Source organism: Scardinius erythrophthalmus (assembly GCF_964197995.2).
Source record: "Scardinius erythrophthalmus genome assembly, chromosome: 15".
NCBI classification, from domain to species: Eukaryota; Metazoa; Chordata; class Actinopteri; order Cypriniformes; family Leuciscidae; genus Scardinius; species Scardinius erythrophthalmus.
Window position 1 is genome coordinate 26,008,334 of NC_138235.1, and position 22,389 is coordinate 26,030,722.

Consider the following 22,389-nt stretch of genomic DNA (forward strand, 5'->3'; position numbering starts at 1 on the left):
CCAGTATTGTTTAATGTTATGTGTGAATTAGACAATTACATTTTACATAGGCTATGTGGAACTTCCCTACTAAATATGTAAGAGCTGTTTCTTTTTCTATTCCATAGACATTGAAACTGTTATTCCCTGCATCCAGTTATAAAACTACATTTAGTTTCCCAAATTTTCTTTTTTACATTTCTACAGAAATTATATGAGTAATCTATTTTCAAGTTAAAAGGTTTCAGTTTCACGGTCTACTTTTAGAAACACCTGCCCAACCCGGAGTCAATGACGTCATCGCCAGCGTGATGTAAACAAGGAAGAGAATTTTAGCGTCGAGCGAGGAGACGTTTGTTTTGTGTTGATTAAAAGCCTATTCAATTCAGTTCAAGCATTATTTTTTTACGCGTTTACTGTATATTACTTTAACAAAAAATCTGTTATATTGAAAACGTCTCATAGTCTATAGTCATAAACACTTTAAATACCGAATCGTTGCCAGAATGGACCCTTATCACAGACGGATTCTTCAGCGGCACAGGCGTGATCTTGTCACGGCATTAAATCCTGCAGATATCTGTGATGGGCTTTTGTCAAAAGGGGTCTTCACCCAGGACATGATCGATGAAATTCAGGTAAAAGTGATGTCTTTGTTCTCATAGAGAAAACTGGGACGGGATTGTGAAAGTTTAACGTTACACGCTTAAAGGAACAGTGCACCAATAAATGACCATTTATGTTATTTGTTTACTCACCCTCATTAAACCAGTATGACTTTTGTTCTTCTGTGAAACACAAAAGAATATGTAAAGAATGACAGTCCCAGTCCCACTTTCATTACTGATTTTAACATTTAATTCAAACTGTCCTGCTTCAGACAGGATGTTCACTTGTTAATAATGTGCATTGTTTAGTTTACAGTTATGAAGGTAAGACGATGTGACCACTGTCCATTCATGTGCGGGTAGTTCCGTTATTGCCAATCTGCGAATGTGAAATATAAATTTTCTCCTAACAGAGCAAAGCAATCAGACGAGACCAAGCCAGGCAACTGGTGACAGACTTGGAGACGAGAGGGAGTCAGGCTTTCCCAGCGTTCCTGGAGTGTCTACGTGAGACTGGCCATCATGATCTCGCAGAGCTCCTTCAAAGTGGAGATGGTGCCATTCGGCCTCCTCCAGTCCCAGTACAGCCTTCACTGATCCCTCTGCCAGTCCGTAAGGGTTACTTCCATAATACAGTGTAACATAAAACACCCTACCCTAACCATGATCCTCTTGAGATGTGTCTGTTACTGCCTCTATGATTTTTCATAGTATATTAAAAGAAAGCACAAGTTATATAGAAATATCTTGTCTGATCTTGTGATTCAATGCAGAGAATCCAAAATGTACTGAAAAGCCAGACATACCTGATCTCACTCCTCGATTAGTAGTCCTACCATCGAGACCAGAAAGCCTGCCTCTGCCCAAGCCTCTTAGCCCACGTAAGTCACTGTCATGTAAAACAGCTTCCTACATTGTAGTTTTAATTGTCAATAAAAGTTCATTTTCATCTGATTAATACTACTAAAATTACTTAAAGTCACCATGAAATCAGCATTGACAAGTCTTATTTTTTATGGAATATTGCTTTATTTATTATAAATGATTTATCCGTGCACATCTTCTTCTTTTTTTAACAATTCATGAGGGCAGGACAACTTATCACTTACGAGATCACAGCAATTGAGTGCAACAGTCAGGTTTTATAAGTAAAAAAAAATCTATAATTTTCTCCTTAGGGAAATTGATTTTTAATCATTACTTATAACCTTTAAAACAGTTCTATTGTGAGCTGGGAGGTTGTTTATTAATGTAATTTGCTACTGTTGAAGTTATCAACTTGCATTATTTCAATTTATTTTAAAAATAATAGTATTTAACAGCAGAATTCATGGTGAAAAAATTAAATGCATGATGCTGTACTGAAAATTTCACCAATCAGAGTCACCACAAGCAAAATGCGCCAAAAGAGATATTTAGCTCCACCCACTCCCATGAGGCACTGTGAATTACGTAATTGTGTCGTCTCCCTACTCTCTCAAAATACTTAAATATTTGAGTATATATACAAATATATATGTGAATGTTTTGCAATAAACTTAAAATATGTTGTTTATATACTCAACGTTTTTAAATGAGTAGTTTTGTATTTCTCCATCGTTTTTAATTTGATTATGCTGTTCGCAATGCTTCATAGGATTGTAGTTCTTTCTCTCAGTAAAACCGGTAAATACACAGTCTTGATTCTCCTTGTAGCTGGTTGGCTTGGTCCATGGCTTATATCATAGGGAATCATAGGGATTTAAAAACATCTTTGATAACGCATGTTAACAGACTTTTTTAAATCCCCTATGGGGAAAATGAATGGAAAAAATACTTCCAGAACCAAAGCCCCTGAAAAAGTGTGCAGGCACTGTTGAACTCAATGAACCTATGATCCAATTAATTCCCGATGTACATAATCAAGTCCTGCACTCAATTTCTTTTTCTTGTTTAAGAAGCTGTTTCACTATTGCAACTTCCGCTTCATGGCTGCTTTAACTTTGGATATATGCATGTCCACAGCTTCTGAAACACTAAGGGTGAGGCCAACCAGGCCGAGACGTGACAGTATACAGGTAATTGTGTTTACTCATTGGCATTGCTCACTAATAATTGAGTACAAGTGTTCTTACTTTTCAAACAAAATGTATCACAGTTTCCACAAACATATTTTTAATAGTAATTTATAATTGTATTAATAGTTTATACATTTTTAATAATAATATAATTTTTATTTTAATATATATATATATATATATATATATATATATATATATATATATATATATAGTAGTAATATATATATATATATATATATATATATATATATATATATATATATATATATATATATATATATTACTACAATATACACTATTGTTCAATAGTATGGGGTCAGTAAGTTTGGAGTAATGACTGCTGAAAATTCAGCTTTGCCATCACAGAAATTAAATATAGTTAAAAAATATTTAGTAAAAATATAGTTTTTTATTAATTATAATAATATTTTACTGTACTTTTATCAAATAAATGCAGCTTGGTGAGCATAGCAGGCTTCTTTAAAAAATATAAAAAAATATTACCAACCCCAAACTTTTGATAGATACACCATATTAAAATTTTATATTAGCCTATGACATTAACCATTTTTGTTACTCTGAAATAAGACTTAATAATTAATGTAACAAACTGATTATCATGCAAATGTTCTAAATGTTCATCTTAAATTGTAAAAAATGAAGTGCAAAGTGAAAAGAAGTTTTTAGTGTTTTCAGTTTTGTGTGAAAATAATTTTTCAACCTAAGCAACTGGCAGGGAACACAGGGAAACATCCTTGTGGAATAATATGGAAATAGTTCCATACACAAGCTGAATCAAATTCTTGAGTTGAGACTGAAGCGTTTGAATGCACAAAATGCACCATTGCACCCAAACTCTATTTTTTTTTACAGTCTTACAAGATGGATGCCAGTCCGTGTGGGATGTGCCTGATTATAAACAATGTAGATTTTGAACCAGCCTCTGGACTAAAAGATCGAAAGGGTTCCAACATTGACTGTGACAAGATGGAGAAAAGATTTAAAGCTCTCAACTTTGAGGTTATTGTGAAAAGGAACTTGAAATACAAAGTAAGCACAATATTTCCTCTTCTTCTTACTGTAAACATAACTGTAAGACAAATGTCCACCTGTCCTTTATACATTTTAGAAAAAAAATTGCTCCCCTCTTTAGCATATAAGACATGAGATGTCATCTTTAGCGAAGAGGAATCATTCTGCATATGACTGCTGTGTGGTGATCATCCTTTCACATGGAACTGAGGTAAAACAAGTCGTATATGCAGTATATGTATACTGTATATACAGTACTGTATATACATATAAGTATTTTTTTTTAATTTTTTAAAGAGAATAATATGCTATATTTGCTTTTACAGTTATGAAGACTATTAGTTTCTCAACATAGAAGTACAACGACACTTTTGTTTGCATGAGCAATTTTATGTGCTTCCTCATTTTGTAGAACACCCTCATGCATGAGTTCTATTTTCTCATTCTTCTCTGGTGCTTGACATTTCTCTAATGTTTAGGCAAACCACAATCGTTTCCCTGGAGCAGTTCATGGTGTTGATGGACCAGCTGTCCCAGTTCAGTTAATCACAAACTACCTCAATGGCCAGAACTGTCCTTCTCTGCAGAGCAAGCCCAAGCTGTTCTTCATCCAGGCCTGTGGAGGAGGTGGGCATCTTAGAAATCTTTCACAAGTCTCCGTTGTGCTGTGAATTTTCATGTTCAAAATCCAGTCATTTCATTGGAAATCCACACGATTGGGAATTTCGCAATGATTTGGTCACGTGAACTTCGCCGTCTTGACCAACATGAAGTGGCCTGGTTTGAAAGAGCTTCATACATTGCTACACTATTAACAATAGACACTGCACCTTTATCCCATAACATTTCACCAGAATTTCGCTAATGTGATCGCACCCAAAGACAACCCAAGGTTTTTTAACTGAATGTTTCTTAGTGGACTGCAGTTTTTCATATTATGCAAACTTCTTTTGTGTGCACCTATAGGTGAGAAGGACACAGGTTTTGAGGTTTCTCCAGATGAGATGGAACCCTCTTTGGGTGGGATGGATGACCAGATGGACGCCATTCCCATGTCCTCCAGCAGCGACTCTCTCAGCACGTCTGATGAACTTGATGCTCGGGCCACTTTGCCCACACCCAGCGACATCCTGGTGTCCTACTCAACTTTTCCAGGTCTGTGTTTTGGTCATATTGTGCCATAAACACGTTGTTTGGTTGAGTAATAGTTCAGGAAGTCAAACCTTTTGATTGCCAAATACAAATGACTGATCTACATGCTAATGTATTTGAAGGCTATGTCTCTTGGAGGGACACGCATGCCGGCTCCTGGTATGTGGAGAATCTTGATCTTGTGCTTGAGGAGAATGTTGCCACAGATGATCTGGTGACCATGCTGATGATGGTACGTCTTTGTCCCGTAAAGCTTCTTAAAACTTTTAAGATTCATGTGATAGAGGCAGCCACTGATAGATGCAATAAATATGTCCTCAAAAATGGAAAAAATAACAAACAAACCTCCATAATAATGCTACCAATTAGTGTAGAGCAGTATGTACCATTTCATAGCAGAATATCTAGAATATATCATTTTTTAAAGGGTTCAACACCATGTACGAACTATATACTACTCTTCAAAATGCAGTACAAAATTGTGTTTGACTGTCCAGCTAAAATAACTATATTGTGATAATAGTTATAATTAATTATATTATAATATAATATTTGTGAAATATCTGTTTTCTTTAGGTAAATGCTGCTGTCTCCCAAATATCTGCCAAAGGCCTGTATAAACAAATGCCCGGATCTTTCAACTTCCTCCGAAAACTTCTCTACTTTCAGTCTTCACAGTCATAATGGCTTGAAGATTTGTAGTATGTTTTTGAATGCTGCCTTCCATTAGAAATCTATGTACTCTATTCTGTTAGAATATGATGTATTTGTGATTTGTTTTTTACGTCATAAACTGAATCATGTGATCAGAACATTTGACTGGAGTTCTTGTTTTTAACATATTTTTAATTTTATAATTAGCAAGCAATCAAACCATTAATACCTTGTAACTATTATTGTTATTTTTATAAGTGCAATTTTTCTACTTTGTGTGCAGCAGGAGGAGGACAATAGACTTTTAGTGCACTTGTGGTTTAGGTGTGGTGTTGGAAAGTGATTAACTGTCACACCATGTTCTCAAGAAATACCCGATTACATACTGTGCATCTTTTGAAATAATAAAAAAAATAGAAATATGAAATTAAAATTATAGTTCCAGTAATGACGCTAAAACAACCGTAACTAACAGACTTATTTAGGTTTCTCAAAGTAAATAGATGAGGCATTGAGGAGAGGAAGGAAATGAATAGGTCCTCACACACTAACACCAAAAAAAACACAGATGATAGCAACGAGCTGTGACTTTGTCTCTGAGAACCAGAAAGTGATTAGAGATATCACTAAGACTTGTGTTATTAACTTGGTTGGTAATAGGCTCCATCTGTTGCAAAAACAGAACATACCTGCTATTTCCTTTTGTGCTTTATACCTTTGGATAGATTAAATAAATAGGAACAATCCATCAGCATGAGTGAACAAAAATGATATGTGTGCAATCTGATCCATGCAAGCTGCTTCTCCTTCTGTAGGAGGAAAACTGAAAGGTCATAATGCTTGTTTTAGGGTCATAGTAGCCACTTTAGAGGCATCAGAATCAAATAGTTTCCAGCTTTTTAGGTTTGTCTTACCAACCTCAGTTGCTATTATCAACCTGTGTGGGCAGATCTTGGAAACTGACGTTTACTTTCAGAATGACGTTAATCTTTAAGATGTCCAAACACGCAGGCATAAATAGCTTTAAACGAAACGTGCCACCCTAAATAAAGCCTGTCAAATACAGTAAATAGTAGTTTGAAACCGAAGTGAAAAGATAGTGTTTGTGAAACTGAGAAGGCACGGGAGAGGAGGGGCCAATAAGGTGAGGTTTAACTCCGCATTCACTCACTGTCAGCACACAGTGACCGAGTGAGGAAGGAGAAGAACTGTCTGGTCTTTCTCTGTATCTCACTGTGTTTATGTGAAAGGGAGAAAAGAGTTTATCAGTGTTTTCGTTTGGACAAGTGATAATATAATTGCGTGGAAGTTGTTTAAGTGGATATACTGAGAATGCTAATGTGAATACCAGCAGGTTACTAAGGTAAGTGTTGTGGTTTTTCTTATAAAATAACATGATATTGCACAGATGCTTTTTTCTGTAACATTTGATTGTGCTTTTGTAGTTGGTATTTTTTTATCATACATTACTTTTGGTTAAAAATATATCACAATATAATTTTATCAATGCATGTTACAAACCGTTTTATTTCTAAAAAGTAACTCCCTCAAAAAAATGTAAATAATATGTATTCTTAAAGACAGACAGTTTAAATAAAGATGCATCTTATGTTAAGAAAAATTAACATTCTTATTGTTGGGAAGCATGCATTATTGTGTCCATTAAATTTGAAGATATGAAAGAAAAATATTTTGGTGGACATTTGGCTATTTTCAAGAGATGTAAATGAGGAAGTTTCTGTGAAGAATGATAGAAGGAGAGAGGGGAGGGGGGCTGTCGTCTTGACTCATGGTGAGAGTTTGCCGCTGCTGTCTGATTTGCTCTTAACACAGGAAGTCTACTATCTTCCCCATTTTGTCACTTTAGAAGTGAAATGTGTTCACTAAAACCGAACAGTACACTGACAGGACATTTACTGTACTGTAGGTCATGGCAGGCCAATGACCCTTGTCGCATGTTGAATGAGGACACTTTTGCTGGAGATTACAATGAGCAGACAAGCATGAATGAGTGCAGTGTCTTAAATGTAGAAATTACTAGATATAGTAAATTATAGATAAAAATGTGTCTGTTTGTTTTAAATCAGAATATACATTTAATTTAATCATTTAGCAATTTTAATCCAAATGACTTACAAATGAGGAAAACAATGGAAGCAATCAAATCAACAATAGAGCAACAATATGCATGTGCTGTAACTAGTCCCAGCTGGTCTGGCACAGTACACATAGCAAGGTGTTTTTATAGATATATAGTAAGTGTTATTATTACGACGAAAAAGATGCATCTTCAGCAATGAAAATGAGTTAGGCTGGCCATTCCACCAGCGAACAGTCAAGGTAAAGGCCAGTGAAAGTGATTTTGTGTGTCTTTGGGATGTTGCCTCTTCCACTTGCAGAACGCAAGCTTCTGAAGGGCACACAAGTCTTAAAGGAGAACTCCGGTCAATTTTAACATTGAGCTCATTTTTTTGTACATTTGGAGTGCTGTCAATACAGAGAACAACGACAAAAATTGGTGTTGCCTACACAGAGTTATTCTATTTTTAAAATTTGCACCCTGTTGACTTCAATGGGGCAAGTACTAAACCTGCTTTTAGCCTCTTAACATCCTTGATGTGTCATTACAAGTGCACAGAAAATGTGAGTTATTCCTTCAGAGTGAACACGAGTGAATCTGACTGCAGTAGATGTGAAAGATATGTATAAAAATTATGTTATTTAAGCCAGCGCAAATACCTGTATTTACATCCTGTTTTCGGTTGAAGTCCAAAGTAGTCGATTGCCGAGTTCACGCGCGTGATCATAGGTAACTAAACCTATGCGCGTGAACTCGGCAATCAACTACTTTTACCGAAAACAGGATGTAAACACAGGTATTTGTACTGGCTTAAATAACATCATTTTTATACATATCTTTCACATCTACTGCAGTCAGATTCACTCGTGTTCACTCTGAAGGAATCACTCACATGACCTGTGCACTTGTAATGACACATGTAGGATGTTAAGAGGCTAAAAGCAGGTTTAAAACTTGCCCCATTGAAGTCAACAGGGTGCAAATTTTAAAAATAGAATAACTCAGTGTAGGCAACACCGATTTTTGTCATTGTTCTCTGTATTGACAGCACTCCAAATGTACAAAAAAATTAGCTCAATGTTAAAATTGACCGGAGTTCTCCTTTAAGAAGTGAGTTTAGGTATAGGGGTGCAGAGCCAGTGGTTGTTCGGTGCGAAAATATCAGTGCCTGTTTGATGCGAGCGGCAATTTGTGCAAGTTTATGTGCAACCAGTGCAAGTTTTTGAAGAGAGGTGTGATCCAAGACATTTTCCTATGACAATAAATGCTGAGAATCCTATTGTGAATTAATTGGATAGATTCTCAGGACTTCGTTATATACTTATTGTATACAATGGTAAGTTGTCTTGTGGTAATTGTGGACAGTTAAATTTGAGTGATTATCATAGTCCAAATTATCTTAAAGCCACCAAAGATATCTGAATATGGATTTGATTTTGTGATTGATCTTGGAGCTTAATTTTAGGAGGAAAATATGAACAATGCCTTTATGTCCACATTAAAATTAAGTGTACATATTCTTAATTTCTTTGGGTTGTATAGAATAAAAAAAATAAAAAAATAGTTCAGTCATGAAACTCTATTCATGTTCTAATTGGTTCATTCAATGTAACATTCATAGTTAATCAGCGATTTCACATCCATTATCATTTCCCTTTATGACCAAGATCTCTGCACACTATGGCAATTCTTATTCTAGCCCTCCGCCTCCTCAGCACCACATGTCTAGATCTGCAACAGGGGTCTCCCTCTCTCTAGTTGTTTCCATTCATTTAACGGTCCGAGCATTTACCAGAAGCAAGTCGTACTTCCTCTGCACCAGCAGCAGCGTAGCAGATCTAGTCTGCCAAGACCAAACACATTCTATTTACATTAAGAAAATGTTTTACAAACTATCCCGAGGGTTGTCATGACTGAACTAAAAGCATACATTTCCAATGAAAATATGTTTCAAGTATATATGACATGTTCAAAGCAGAATCTCACCTACTTGGAGCTACAATGTCATCCCACGTCAAACTGTGGAGGGACAGAGTGGTGACAGCGGACTACGACACACAGATTAAAGGTAATGGATGTTCAAACACTAAACACTAAATACTCAATAAACATTCTGAGGAATAGAAAATGGTACCCAACTGACTGCTTTCCAATGAGATGAAATCTGCTGCAAGTTTTTGCATGTACTTCCACCATCACAAGACAGATTTGACAAAGATAACCAATCCTTATTGCCTCCCATCTTTGTGAAATCAACATGTTCTTGTTAATTGTTATTTGACACAATGTCATATGAAACAGATTGACAAAGAGGAACTATACAAATATAATTGTTCTCTCTTTCTCTTCTCTAGAGGTCCGTTTGCAGCTGGCGGAGCAGTTGAGGATATTTGACGGTCAGGTGGAGCAGAAGACTCAGGTGTTTCAAGATCTGATTGATTATTTGCGCAGACGGGGCGAGATCGAGGGAGAGTACGCCCGCTCACTGGACAAGCTGTGTGACAAGTTCTCCTCTAGAACCAGGAAGTGAGAATATACAAAGAACAGATCACCATTATTACATAAAATTGTTATCTACTTATGAATGAATTCTGTACGAACAGTGGCCCAATGGCTACTTATGCCACCCTTAAAAAACTTGTAAGGGCAATTTATGTTTAAGAAAGATAACCAAAACTTCACAAAACAAAAGTTTGGGCTCGGTGAAAAAGAATTTTATGCTCACCGAGGCTGCATTTATTTGATCATTAATACAGTAAAAAAAAAAAGTAATACTGTTAAATAAGATTATAATTTAAAGTGTCTCTTTAACTCTGTTTTAACATCTTTTAAAATGTAATTTATTGCTGTGATGGCAAACTTAACTTTCAGTAACTATTACTCCAGTGTTCAGTGTCACATGATCCTTCAGAAATCATTCTAATATGCTGATTTGTCGCTAAAACAAGATTTCTTATCAATGTTGAAAACAGTTGTACTGCTTAATATTTTTGTGGATACCATCTTAATTTTTTTCAGGTTTCTTTAATGAATAGTACGTTTAAAAGAATGGCATTTATTTGAGAGAGAATTCTTTATAACAATGTAAAAATCTTTTGATCCTTACTGATTAAAAATTATATATTAATATTATATATAATATAAATATTAATAAAAATTAAAAAAAAAAATTGTTGACCTCAAATTTTGAAATGGCAAACGGTTCTAAAATGATGTGCATACATAGATTGCTGTGTATCAGGAACTTGATAGCTCTTTGTTCCTATCACCCTCAGGAAGGAGCCCAGCCATCAGTCAGTGGTTAACTGCTGGCAGGTGCTGTTGACACAAACACGTCAGGAGAGCAGAGATCACAGTTACTTGAGTGACAGCTACATCAACATTCTGCCTCAGCAGCTTTCACACTGTGTTGAACATGCCCAACGCCTGGCCAAACGGGTACACACACAAATACAAACATTTTCACATCCTTACACATTTGCAGACATGAACACCCACACATGCATGCCCCGTTCTAACAATACACGTGGCTTCCTTTGCACAGACACTTTGCAGACAGTGCACAGAAACATAACACCTTTAGCATAGTCACCGGGCCACTCTCCTGACACTGTAATACAACGTTACTAAGACAATCATTTACCAATCATGTCTCTTTTTTCATTATTTCTATTTTTCAGAGCAGGGACATTTACACCCAGTTACAGGATGGACTTCTGAAGGTCACCACAGAACTTCAAACAGTCAGTTTAACCCCTCATTCCTCTCATCAAGCCACATTTCTTTCAGAATCGATTGTAAACATGCATTTACAGTTAATGGATTGCAAATCTCATTCTTATGTTTGTGAAAAATCAGACCTTGAAGACATATTACCAGTACTATTCTGAGTTCCTGTCCGCAGAAGGCAAACTAAAGGAAGCAGTCAGACTGGAGGAAAAGCAAAAACAAAGTGCTTCTAAAAAGATGGAACGGCAGATAGAGAAAGTATACTTCCTTTTTAATACCAAAATATAAAATGGTTGTGAATGAAATGATTATAATTAAAGATATATTTAAGGTTCTATACAAGTTAAGCTCAATTGACTGCACTTGTGGCATAATGTTGATTACCAAAAAAAGAAGAATTTCCACTTATGGACAAATCTGGGTTACAGTGAAGCACTTGTCATGGAAGTGAATGTGGCCAATTTGTATAGCGCCAACATTGTAAACAAAACGGAGGGGGAAGATAGTGTGGCCACAAATGAAAAATTAGTTCCCTTGTTTTAGTAACTAAATTACTACTTAATCAATGTAATCTAACCGGTTTAAAAGGGGAGTGACCCAAAAAGTTACTTACTCTGTAAATGTATGTCCAAGAACCCAACAGCTTTGTTGCCATTACAACATAATGCCTAAAACCCTTAACCAATCTTTACAGATCAAAAAATGCAAAAGTTTTAAAGAAGAATGCTTGAATTTAACATGAATTAAAAAAACAAACAAATAATGATGTCCATGGATAAATCATTTATAATAAATACTGTAAAATCCCCTGCAAAAAAAAAAAAAAAATAGAATAGTCAATTCCGGATTTTAATGTGACTTTAAAGAAAATTAACGCATGAGTTGAATTATTTTTTGTGTTAATCAGCGTAATGCCATGTTGACTTTAGCCTAACTTGTATTGAATATAGTACAAAATCAAGGAAACAAATGAATATTACAGTGCTTTGCCTGCATGCACATGGGCAGCATTTTCCTCTGTGCAGCGATGTGGGGCAAGTGTTCTTTGCATGTGATGGTGGTAGATTGCAAAGCAGAGTGTTTGTTTGTTGTGGTTAAGTAGTGCAACCCTGTTTGTGTGTGGATAAATGATTGTTCCAGTAACTTCTGAGGTTACATTTCACCTTTATGTGTGCATAGAGGCAAAGTAAAGTTCAAGAAATTCAGCTTAAGAGCACAAAAGCACGAAATGACTACCTGCTCAACTTGGCTGCAGCAAATGCATGCATGAACAAATACTACCTTCAAGATCTCTCCACTCTCATAGATGTGAGTTTCTTTGTATTGCCTCTATATGATCAGGTTTTTGTACTGAGCAGGTATAATTCAACCTCTCATTACATGCCCTCTCAGTGCTGTGATCTGGGTTACCACCAGTCCATATCCAAGGTGTTCCGTTTTTACCTGACCAGTCGCCAATGGGGCCAGCAGAACTTGAGCTCTGGGCTGCAGCAGCTGGACACAACTGTCTCAGAGCTGAACCAGAACCAGGACAGAGACACTCTCATGCAGGCCAACATCTCAGCCTTTTGCCTGCCCCTGCGCTTTCAGTACCAACCCTATGAAGGCGACCAGGTACTGCGTGATAAAATGTCTATGTACGTAAGTGTAAAAATGCGCAGTTGCTTATATGTGTCCTCTTCCAGGTTGTTGAGGTGTCTGCAAAGTGTGAGATGATGAGCGAGCTGGTGACTCGCTTCCACCAGCTCCAGTCTAGGCTGTCTTCAGTCACCACGGAGGTTGAGGAGGTACACAAACCCCACAGAATCACACAAATTATTATTATGTATGTATAGCACTACTGTCAAATGACAGGATAGGTGTAGTGACAGTTGGATGAATAAATACTGTATTTATGAGTACTATTTGGTTCTGGTTCATCTAAACATGAATATACATAACAAATATTGCAGTCCGGCAAATTACTTCAGTCGGCCCAAAATTCCATGCTGGATGGTATTGTTGAGGACACTTTTGGATCCATCCCAGACTTTCCCAGCAGCCCGTCATCACCAGAGGGGAACAGTGATATATCAGCCAATAAGAACTATCAGCTGAAGCGCAGAGCCAGCCTTCCGGACACTGAGAGTTTTTATTTCACGGTAATCAAAACAAATAATGATTTAAAAAACTTTTTTTTTTAGTTATTTAGAACTTTCTGTTCATCAAAGAATCCTAAAAAAAAAATCACGGTTTCAACAAAAAAAGTATTAAGCAGCACAACTGTTTTCAACATTCCTGTTCTGATTGATCATGTGACACTGAAGACTAGAGTGATTCCTTTAATTCAGCTTTGCTTTCACATAAATTTAAATATATTAAAATAGAAATCCATTATTAAACACTTATACCTTATACACTTATATTAAATATTTAATATAATATAAACTATTTATATATATATATATATATATATATATATATATATATATAAATGAATGTAAATATATATATATATTCAATATTTGTAATGCTGTTTTTATATATATATTTATAATATTAAATAAATATTATAAAAATATTATTATGGTAAATATTTAATATATTTACTATAATATAATTTAAATAATACATTTCTATCACGTTTAGAAATTTAAATATGTATTATTTCATACAATTATTACTATTATTATTATACTCTATTTGTCTTTATTACTGTTTTTGTCTGACTTTTTCTAATACTATGACTTTATGATGTTGCAGAAAGTCAGAGACCATCTATGCAGCAGCTCTTTAATATCAAAACTGGAGGCCAAACATGACCTGCTAAAGGTTGCCATTCAAAAAGGTAGAATAATGTTTCCTATCTATACAGAAATTGTTGTAAAGCGAAGACCATTGATTTTTGTTCTTTTTTGTTATCAGCTGAAAGTGTTGATGTAGCTAATTCCAGGTAAGGAAACAAGGCTTTCTTTAACTGACATCCTACATCCTATATATATATATATATATATATATATATATATATATATATATATATATATGTATGTCACATAATTTATAAAGATATATATGGCAAAATTGGCAAATGGTAAAATTTCTGCATTTTAATGGGTTATAGTGAAAGTAAAATGGCCTGTTTTTAGTTTTAGTGTTGATTAAATTAAACATTTCTGTTTAATTAGAACATGCTCCAAAAGATCTGTGCGTCATAAAAAGACTAACCCCGGTGCCAAGATCAACCAGAAGCTCTTCAGTGGGGATCTAATATCATACATCCAAGTAAATCTCTCAGAAGTGCTCTGGATTTACTCAGAACAGTTCAAGGCATCTGACTCACTCAGTGTTTCCTCCCTATTAGGCATCAGGACAGCTCATTCCTGCAGTGGTGGAAAACTGCATTCGGTTCATCAACCTCAATGGTAAATCTCTTTCTACAATTCTTTCCATCTCAAATCACTGGTTTTCTAACCCATTCACCCTTTTCTCTGGTAAGGCTTACATCATGAGGGATTGTTCAGAGTGCCGGGATCTCAGATGGTGGTGAATCAACTGAAGGATGCGTTTGAGAAAGGTATGTGTACTGAGTGATGATATTCTCCTTCCTTTCACTGAGCATTAGTAATAGGCTGTGATTTTTTGTAATTATTCATAGGCGATGACCCCCTTGCTGATGGGGGATGTGACATGGACTCTGTGGCTGGAGTGCTGAAACTTTATTTTAGAGGACTAGAGAAACCCCTTTTTCCTGAGGACAGTTATGACCAACTGATGGAATGCGGCCGTAAGAGGACTTTACCACACTATTACGTGCTTGCTTGTTTGTTTTGTATAATGTATGTGAGTTCAGTCATTAGGTCCGTAACTGTTTAAACATTCAATGAAATGTTTTGAATGTGCTTTTCTTTCTAGTTATAAGGTTTCCTGTTGAAATTTGTGCAGGGACAATTTGAAGAACTCATTTTAGAGTTACCCAGTAGCCTTCAGTTTACATGGTGCTGTTCCATTTTTTTAAGAACTTTTAATAGGAATTCTATTCAGTGCCTAATTAAAAATCCAGAAAATTGCTTTATGGTATACACTACGATTAGTACATTACTTTAAAAAAAGAAAAAAGAAAAGAAAGAAATTATACTACTTATTCAGCAAGGATGCATTAAATTGAGTAAAAGTGAATGTGAAGATTTTTACACTTTTGAAAAAAATCTATTTAAAATAAAAACTTTCTATTTATCAAAGAATCCTGAAAAAATGCATCATGGTTTCCACAAAAATGTTAACACTGATAATAATTGCAAATGTCTCTTGAGCACCAAATTAGCATATTCTGAAGGATCATGTGACACTGAAGATGTAATAGCTGCTGAAAAGCAGATTTTTTTTTTATTTAATTTGAACTATTTAGCCATATTAGGTAAAGTATTTAAAAAAAAGTTATTTTACACAAGTTAACACTAAGAGACATACTTAAAAGAAAATCTTACCGACCCCAAGTCATTACTTTTGAACAGTTGTGTATATTGTTACATAAAGTTATTAAACTTTTTTTCCATATGGATTATATATACTGTATGTATATATGTATATCTGTATATATATATATATATATGAAGAGTTCAGATGCAAAAGCCTCTAAGTGCCATCTGAAATTTTCTTCTAGAATGATCATTTTTATCAAGTTCAGTAATTTCACTTAAATGACAATGAAGATTACCTATTAATTGTCATTTAAGTGAAATTACTGAATATACAAGCTTGATAAAAATGATCATTCTAGAAGAAAATTTCAGATGGCACTTTTTTTGCATCTGAACTCTCTCTCTCTCTCTCTCTCTCTCTCTCTCTCTCTCTCTCTCTCTCTATATATATATATATAATTAAACAAATATATATTTTCTTTATATTAAAAATCTATCTATAAAATCTATAAAAAAGGCCATATATCCTATATATATTTTTGCCCATTTTTTTATTTTCAATAAAAAAAAATATTGTCCTTAATATATATATATATATGCTTCTACTATGATTTGCTTCTGGTTATTGGCAGTCAATTATTATTTTAGTGAACAATTTATTTTATTAGTTAATAAATTGATACAAAAGGAAAACTGTCCGTTTTAAATGCATTTCTGCCAGAAGTTTATTTTGTCAACTTCAAGGGGTTGCAGCAATGAATAAATTTCAAGGTGTCTTTTTTCCCTCTCTTTCAGAAATAGACGACGAAACAAAAAGAGTAACACAGCTGAAGTGCGTCATCTCCTCATATCCTGCCACGCTCATCATTGTCATGAGATATATTTTTGCATTTCTTCACCAGTGAGTATCACAGGGTGTCACTGGGTGTTGGCCTTTTTTCTGTCATGAAATCAACGCATCTAAATGTTTGTATATGTGTGTGTAAAGTGTCTCCCAGTACAGTGACGAGAACATGATGCAGCCCTATAACCTGGCAGTGTGCTTCGGGCCCAGTCTAGTTAGGGGGCCAGATAATGGTGATGCGTCCGAGCTTCAGCGCATCAATGCCCTGGTCAAGAGTATCATTATCCAACATGAGAGCATCTTCCCTAGCCAGAATGAATTACCCGGGCCAGTGTATGAAAAGTGCATGGCATTGGAAGAAGAAGACTGGTGAGAATTAAGCTCCATCCCTTTAGTGCGCACACACACATAAACACATACTGTATGTGCTAACAGCATAAAGCAAAAATCTTTTAAGCATGCTTTATTGAAAATATAAGCATATCCAACTTTATTTACATAAGTACAGTTTACTCACGTAAAGTGATATATAGTATATTTAACTCAAATGTAAGGCTGCATTCACGCCATTATGTAATAATGGGGGCACTTACAATATGTAGGTGCTGTGACTAATCCCAGTTTGTCTTGCACAGTACATGTAGCAATTAATTTAATAAATAAAAAAATAGAATGGAAATATAATAGAATAGAAAGTGTTAGATTTAACTGGTCAAGTGCAGACGAAAAAGGCTTCTTGAAAATGGCTAAAGACGGGTTGAGTTAGGCAGGTCATTCCACAAGCATGGAACAGTCAAGGTTAAGGGCCGTTAAAGTGATTTTGTGCATCTTTTGGATGTTGCCTCTTTCACTTGCAGAACGCAAGCTTCTGAAGGGCACATAAATCTTAAGTAGTGCGTTTAGGTATAGGGGTGCAGAGCCAGTAGTTGTTCTGTGGGTAAATATCAGTGCCTACATTTCCTACGAGCGGCTATTGGCTATCGGCAACCAGTGCAAATTGATAAAGAGAGGTGTGATGTACGCTCTGTTCGGCTTGTTAAACACCACTCTCGCTGCTGCATTCTGGATCAGTTGCAGAGGTTTGACAGTACATGCTGGAAGGCCTGCCAAGAGAGCATTACAATAGTCCAGTCTGGATAGAACAAGAGCTTGGGCAAGAATTTGTGTAGCATGCTCTGATTGGAAGGGCCTGATCTTCCTGATAAAGCAAATCTGCAGGACCAGGCACAGCTCTATAGAGCTGGATATATCCCACAATTTTACCCGCATACATACGGTATCACAATAAGCAATATGTACTATATAACAAATCTTATCTACTTGATTGTTTACATGATCGTAAAATGTAAAACTAGATTATCGCCCAGCTCTAATCTGCTAAATGTGACTATAAGTTGAAGATATTAAAATATTAGAAACATTGACATCATGATTTTCTATAAATATGCTTTGAAACAATGTGTATTGTGAAAAGCACTATACAAATAAAATTGACTTGACTTAATATTTCTTATGCCTACAGTGAGACTGTAACAGAGGAAGGTGATGGCGAATCAGAGCAATCTCAAACAAAAGAAGGAAAAGACGGTAAGTTTGACATAGTTTACTCTCAACATTGGGTGAGTAGAACTAAACTAATTTCTCTGTCTTGTTTTTGATGTGCAGAGCTGCAAGGTGTGGCCATGTTTGACTACACAGGCCGTTCTTCAGCAGAGCTGTCCTTTAAATACGGGGACCGCTTCATCCTATACAGCAAAGCCTCCTCTGATTGGTGGAGAGGGGAGGTGAATGGGACAAAGGGGCTCATCCCAAATAAATATATTAGTGTGCAAAGGTAGGTTTTTTTATCTCTAAATGCATGGCCACTTTTAACAATTTAAAGAAAAATGTGGATAAAGATGCTTTGCAATGCTACACTTCATTCTAGCCCTCACAATCACTTTATTTGCACATTTTACTGAAATTCAATCCTGTGGGACGTGAAGAACAGTAACCAAGGGGGTGGAGCTAAGCAAATGGTCAACTGAAGAAACTACTTACTGATTTCACTTCTTTATTTACTTGATTTCCTATGGTCAGTGGATTTATACATCCATTTATGTCACCGCCTGTTGGAGTTGCATAACTTTATTGGGTAATTTTACCCAATATCCATCCCAACAGTTATAAAGACAGATATAAGACATAAATTATCTCTCATTAATAACTTTTTAATAAAAAAAAAACCTTTGCAATATTCTATACTTCATTCAAGCCCACATAAGTATAATATCCAATCACTTTGAGCTCATTTTACTGAAATTCATTGGGACATTCTGCAAAGCTTGTCTGAGTGAGCAACAGTAACCAAAGGGGTGGACCTTAGCGAATAGTCAACTGAGGAAACTACTTACTGATTTCACTGATTTATTTGTTTGCTTGCCCATAATCTATGCATTTACAGACCTGTTAATGTCACCGCCTGTTGGAGTTGTAGAACTTTATTGGGTGTTATATAAATTGAAGGCATTTAGAAGAATTGGCTTTAAGTTGTGACTCACGTATCACTATTGAGTCACAACCACAATCAGTTACTACAAACCACAGTCCAGAGAGTCATAACACTCCTCAGTTCTCTCCCTCTATGTTGCTCAGTGTGGATGGAGGCCAAGATCAGAAAGGGAAGGAAACTCTGAAATCCAGCTGTGGTAGACAGCAGACAGAGGAAGAGCTGAAAACAGAGCAAAGTACACGGTAAAACACTCACATATTGTATAATGTGTGGAGGATAGCTTTGTTATTATATTCTGTTTAGTATGTGACTTGTACAGAGTTTATACAAATACAGCAAATGAAACAAGCATAGTATCTATGTATGTGAACCTCATTCTTGCTACATAATGATGATCAAAGAATGAATCATCATTCTTATTGCATAATAATGACCAATGATTCAGTAACTAGATAAACTAGAGAATAATTCTATCTGTTTTCATTTTCTAGGCTCAAGGTCACAAGTGACAAAGCCGGGGTCGGACCCAGCCATGTCACTTCTGGAAAGGTTTCGTTACAAATACCCACAGGACAATATATACAGGCTGGAAATTCTCCAGGGGCTCTGCGGAAAACATTAGAGTGTGTAAAAAGCCTAGACTGTTTGTTTGGCATTATGGAGATTTTATTGTCACAGATGATGTCATGGAATAATGACTAAATCAGTCAATTTATAACTTTGACAGCCCTCAAATGAGACGATCCACTAACGAGGGGGGAAGCAGAGAGGAACTCGGAGTAGAAGTGGATAAGGTCAGGATGTTTAAATCCCAGTTTTAATACCAATGAGATCTCCTCCCTCCCCCTACTAAAGTGTGCTTTTGTCTACCAAATCTTGCAGGAAGTGCATCACATGATGCACTCAGTGTTTAAGGAGCTTCTTGTCCGCCAGTCTTCCCCGGATAAAAACACATCTACATCCCCAGAGACAACATCCCCTGTGCAAACGCCTTCGAACAGAGGACTGGGGTGGAAAGGAAAGGGTTTATTTAGATCAGCTGACCATGTTGGGTGAAAAAATAAAAAATAAAGAAATGAGGAGAAGGGGAATCTTGTAACGAAAGTAAAGAAACACAAGAAAATTTAGGTGAAACATAAGTGTGAGTGAGAGCTCAATCTCTGTGTATGTTATTTTTTTGTACTGTTTAAAAAGGTTGGTTTAAGAGGCACTATCAATCCATTATGTGAAACCTGTTTTAGCTGTGAATGCATGTGACTGTTGTACAATATGTTGCCATTTACTTTCCTACAGTCTCATTTGCACACTTGTAACAAGCAACTGTTCTTCAGTGTACTTTACTCTGTGAAATAAGAATATATGAGGCCTACAGTAAGGCTATAGTCTCACAAAGGCTCATACTGTCATTTTCTTTTCTTTTCTATGTAAGTGACTGTGAAAACTTTTAAGAAATTTAAAATACTACACAGCAGCAGACTTACACAAGATAAACTAATTTGATATCAAGAAAGTTAACAGTTAGAGAACAGTTAGTAATTAATAACTGTGTTACAAGTGACTTGTAGGTAATGAAAAATTGGACACTGAAGTTGAACAACATGTTTATGAAAGACAATAATATTCCATATAAACAACACATGAAAGACAAAAGGAGAAAAAGTTAAGAATGGAGGTTTTAGGTGCTGTAAGAGATTATTTGTTATAAAAAATGTATGCAGAAAATAGCCTTACTCCCTGAAAGGTATAACTAAAATAACAGTCATAAACAGTAAACAAAAGTGGCCACAAGCCGTTCTGACAACAAGCTTTTAGTTTCACTCTGAAAGAGATACTTTTCTTTGTATACAGATATGACGTGACAGCGACACAGGGGAACGACGTATGTATGCAACTTCCAACTAAATTTGTCCCCACCACAGCTCTAAATTATAAATCATTATAGGCTATGTTTATCCAAGTGTATTTGTGTAAAGAGGTGCATGGTTTAAAATATCTTTTGCACACTTTCATTGATAAAACTTTGTCCCCCGCTCAAAAAAAATCAGAAAGTCTGAGGTACTTTCTGCATGCAAATCGGTGTGCATTGTCTGAAAAAAAAATGTACCGTTAGGGTCCATTTGTGAACACTTTGGGTACAAATGCTGTGGTTGTACCCTAACAGGTCATATTCACACCTCAATGAACTAATAAGGTATCCTACTAATTTCTTTCATGATTCCACCAGGGGTGGTATAATGCCCCTTTCACAAGATGTAAAATAAGTCTTTGATGTCCCCAGAGTGTGTATGTGAAGTTTTAGCTCAAAATACCCCACAGATATTTTTATATAGCATGTTAAAATTGTCACTTTTTGAAGATGAGCAAAAACGCACCATTTTTGTGTCTGTTCCTTTAAATGCAAATGAGCTGCTGCTCCCAGCACAGAGGGCGGAGCTTCAACAACTTGTGTCCTTTTACCTCACACATGCACTGAACATTTCTAAAACTTTTAGCCTTTTATGTTAAAACTGGAGTCAGACAATGATGGAGAGACTCAAGAAGAAGTGACAACATGTAGAAGCAACAGGACATTTCTGATTGGTTAGTTGATTAATTTAATGTAGCATATGTGTTGTTATCTTCTAGTCATTGATTAGCATATGTTGTCATGATAATCTATAAATCGCGTTCCCGGGGGCGTGGTTTATGTAAATTTTAGGGTCGGTGATGTCACTAACCCCGTAAGGAATGTCGTGTAGTAGTCCCTACAAGCAGTTTGTTAAAAAGCAATTTCTTTAAAAGAAAATATCTCCCTTTGCTTTAGACTTTGAGCGTTGTAACTTTGCAGATGCTGTTTATGCTCAAACAGCAATATTACACACTAACTAAAGTTAGAAAAGTGAAATCATTATCAATCACCCCTTTAACCTGTTTCAGCCCGCGCGATCAACGACGGTTATGACACGATGGCTTTCTCGGTTCAGACCTTGACGACGGAGATAAAAGATAAAATAAGCTGGTATATAAGTCACTGAAGATGAAGAATCACAGAAATTCAAAGGTAAGTTTAATTAAGTTACTGTTAAAATCCGTTGTAATAATGGTGTATTTCCCAACTTTATGCCAATACGTAACTTAGGCCTCATAAAACCAAAATATTGTTTTCCTATTTAATATTATTAATGTTATAAGACTAGAAATGTTGGAGGTTACTTAACATTTTTTATTGCAATAACCTTATTAAACCATGGTGCTCTCGTACCTCCCTTTATTTCTTGCATAATATTTTATCTAATGGAAATTTATGGTTTACTCATTCAACAAAATGTATTCAGTCATAATACTTTGAAATTGCACCATTTGTTGTAGTAGCTATAGGCCTAG

The 22,389-nt window shown here is 35.7% G+C and overlaps 2 protein-coding genes across 3 annotated transcripts; both read left to right on the forward strand.

Annotated features, from left to right (window-relative positions):
- The first annotated feature begins 266 nt into the window (after positions 1-266).
- Positions 267-5,884, forward strand: casp9 (caspase 9, apoptosis-related cysteine peptidase). The gene is made up of 10 exons (XM_081385966.1): positions 267-617; positions 1,001-1,199; positions 1,361-1,468; positions 2,592-2,644; positions 3,521-3,697; positions 3,801-3,890; positions 4,159-4,306; positions 4,646-4,834; positions 4,954-5,063; positions 5,408-5,884. The coding sequence occupies exons 1-10, from the start codon at positions 486-488 to the stop codon at positions 5,513-5,515; spliced, it is 1,314 nt and encodes a 437-aa protein (XP_081242092.1). The 5' UTR covers positions 267-485; the 3' UTR covers positions 5,516-5,884.
- A 766-nt stretch (positions 5,885-6,650) lies between these two features.
- arhgap4a (Rho GTPase activating protein 4a) lies at positions 6,651-20,744 on the forward strand. 2 transcript variants are annotated; one of them, XM_081385849.1, is made up of 24 exons: positions 6,651-6,848; positions 9,544-9,633; positions 9,920-10,091; positions 10,841-11,003; positions 11,246-11,308; positions 11,424-11,552; positions 12,474-12,602; positions 12,687-12,908; positions 12,980-13,081; positions 13,247-13,435; positions 14,037-14,121; positions 14,199-14,226; positions 14,459-14,555; positions 14,635-14,695; positions 14,770-14,847; positions 14,929-15,057; positions 16,487-16,592; positions 16,680-16,904; positions 18,058-18,122; positions 18,201-18,369; positions 19,170-19,268; positions 19,518-19,649; positions 19,754-19,820; positions 19,909-20,744. In XM_081385849.1, the coding sequence occupies exons 2-24, from the start codon at positions 9,567-9,569 to the stop codon at positions 20,080-20,082; spliced, it is 2,751 nt and encodes a 916-aa protein (XP_081241975.1). In that variant the 5' UTR covers positions 6,651-6,848; positions 9,544-9,566; the 3' UTR covers positions 20,083-20,744. The 2 variants fall into 2 exon arrangements, 1 of the variants encoding a protein (XP_081241975.1); XR_014031649.1 differs by having other exon boundaries at positions 6,661-6,848; positions 19,147-19,268; positions 19,909-20,422.
- Positions 20,745-22,389: the final 1,645 nt, after the last annotated feature.

Coding starts and splice junctions, on each gene's coding strand:
- casp9 (XM_081385966.1), top strand. CDS start 486: ATGGACCCTTATCACAGACGGATTCTTCAGCGGCACAGGCGTGATCTT. Junction 618..1,000: donor ACATGATCGATGAAATTCAG/GTAAAAGTGATG, acceptor TTCTCCTAACAG/AGCAAAGCAATCAGACGAGA. Junction 1,200..1,360: donor ACTGATCCCTCTGCCAGTCC/GTAAGGGTTACT, acceptor GATTCAATGCAG/AGAATCCAAAATGTACTGAA.
- arhgap4a (XM_081385849.1), top strand. CDS start 9,567: ATGTCATCCCACGTCAAACTGTGGAGGGACAGAGTGGTGACAGCGGAC. Junction 13,436..14,036: donor CTGAGAGTTTTTATTTCACG/GTAATCAAAACA, acceptor ATGATGTTGCAG/AAAGTCAGAGACCATCTATG. Junction 14,696..14,769: donor TCGGTTCATCAACCTCAATG/GTAAATCTCTTT, acceptor TTCTCTGGTAAG/GCTTACATCATGAGGGATTG.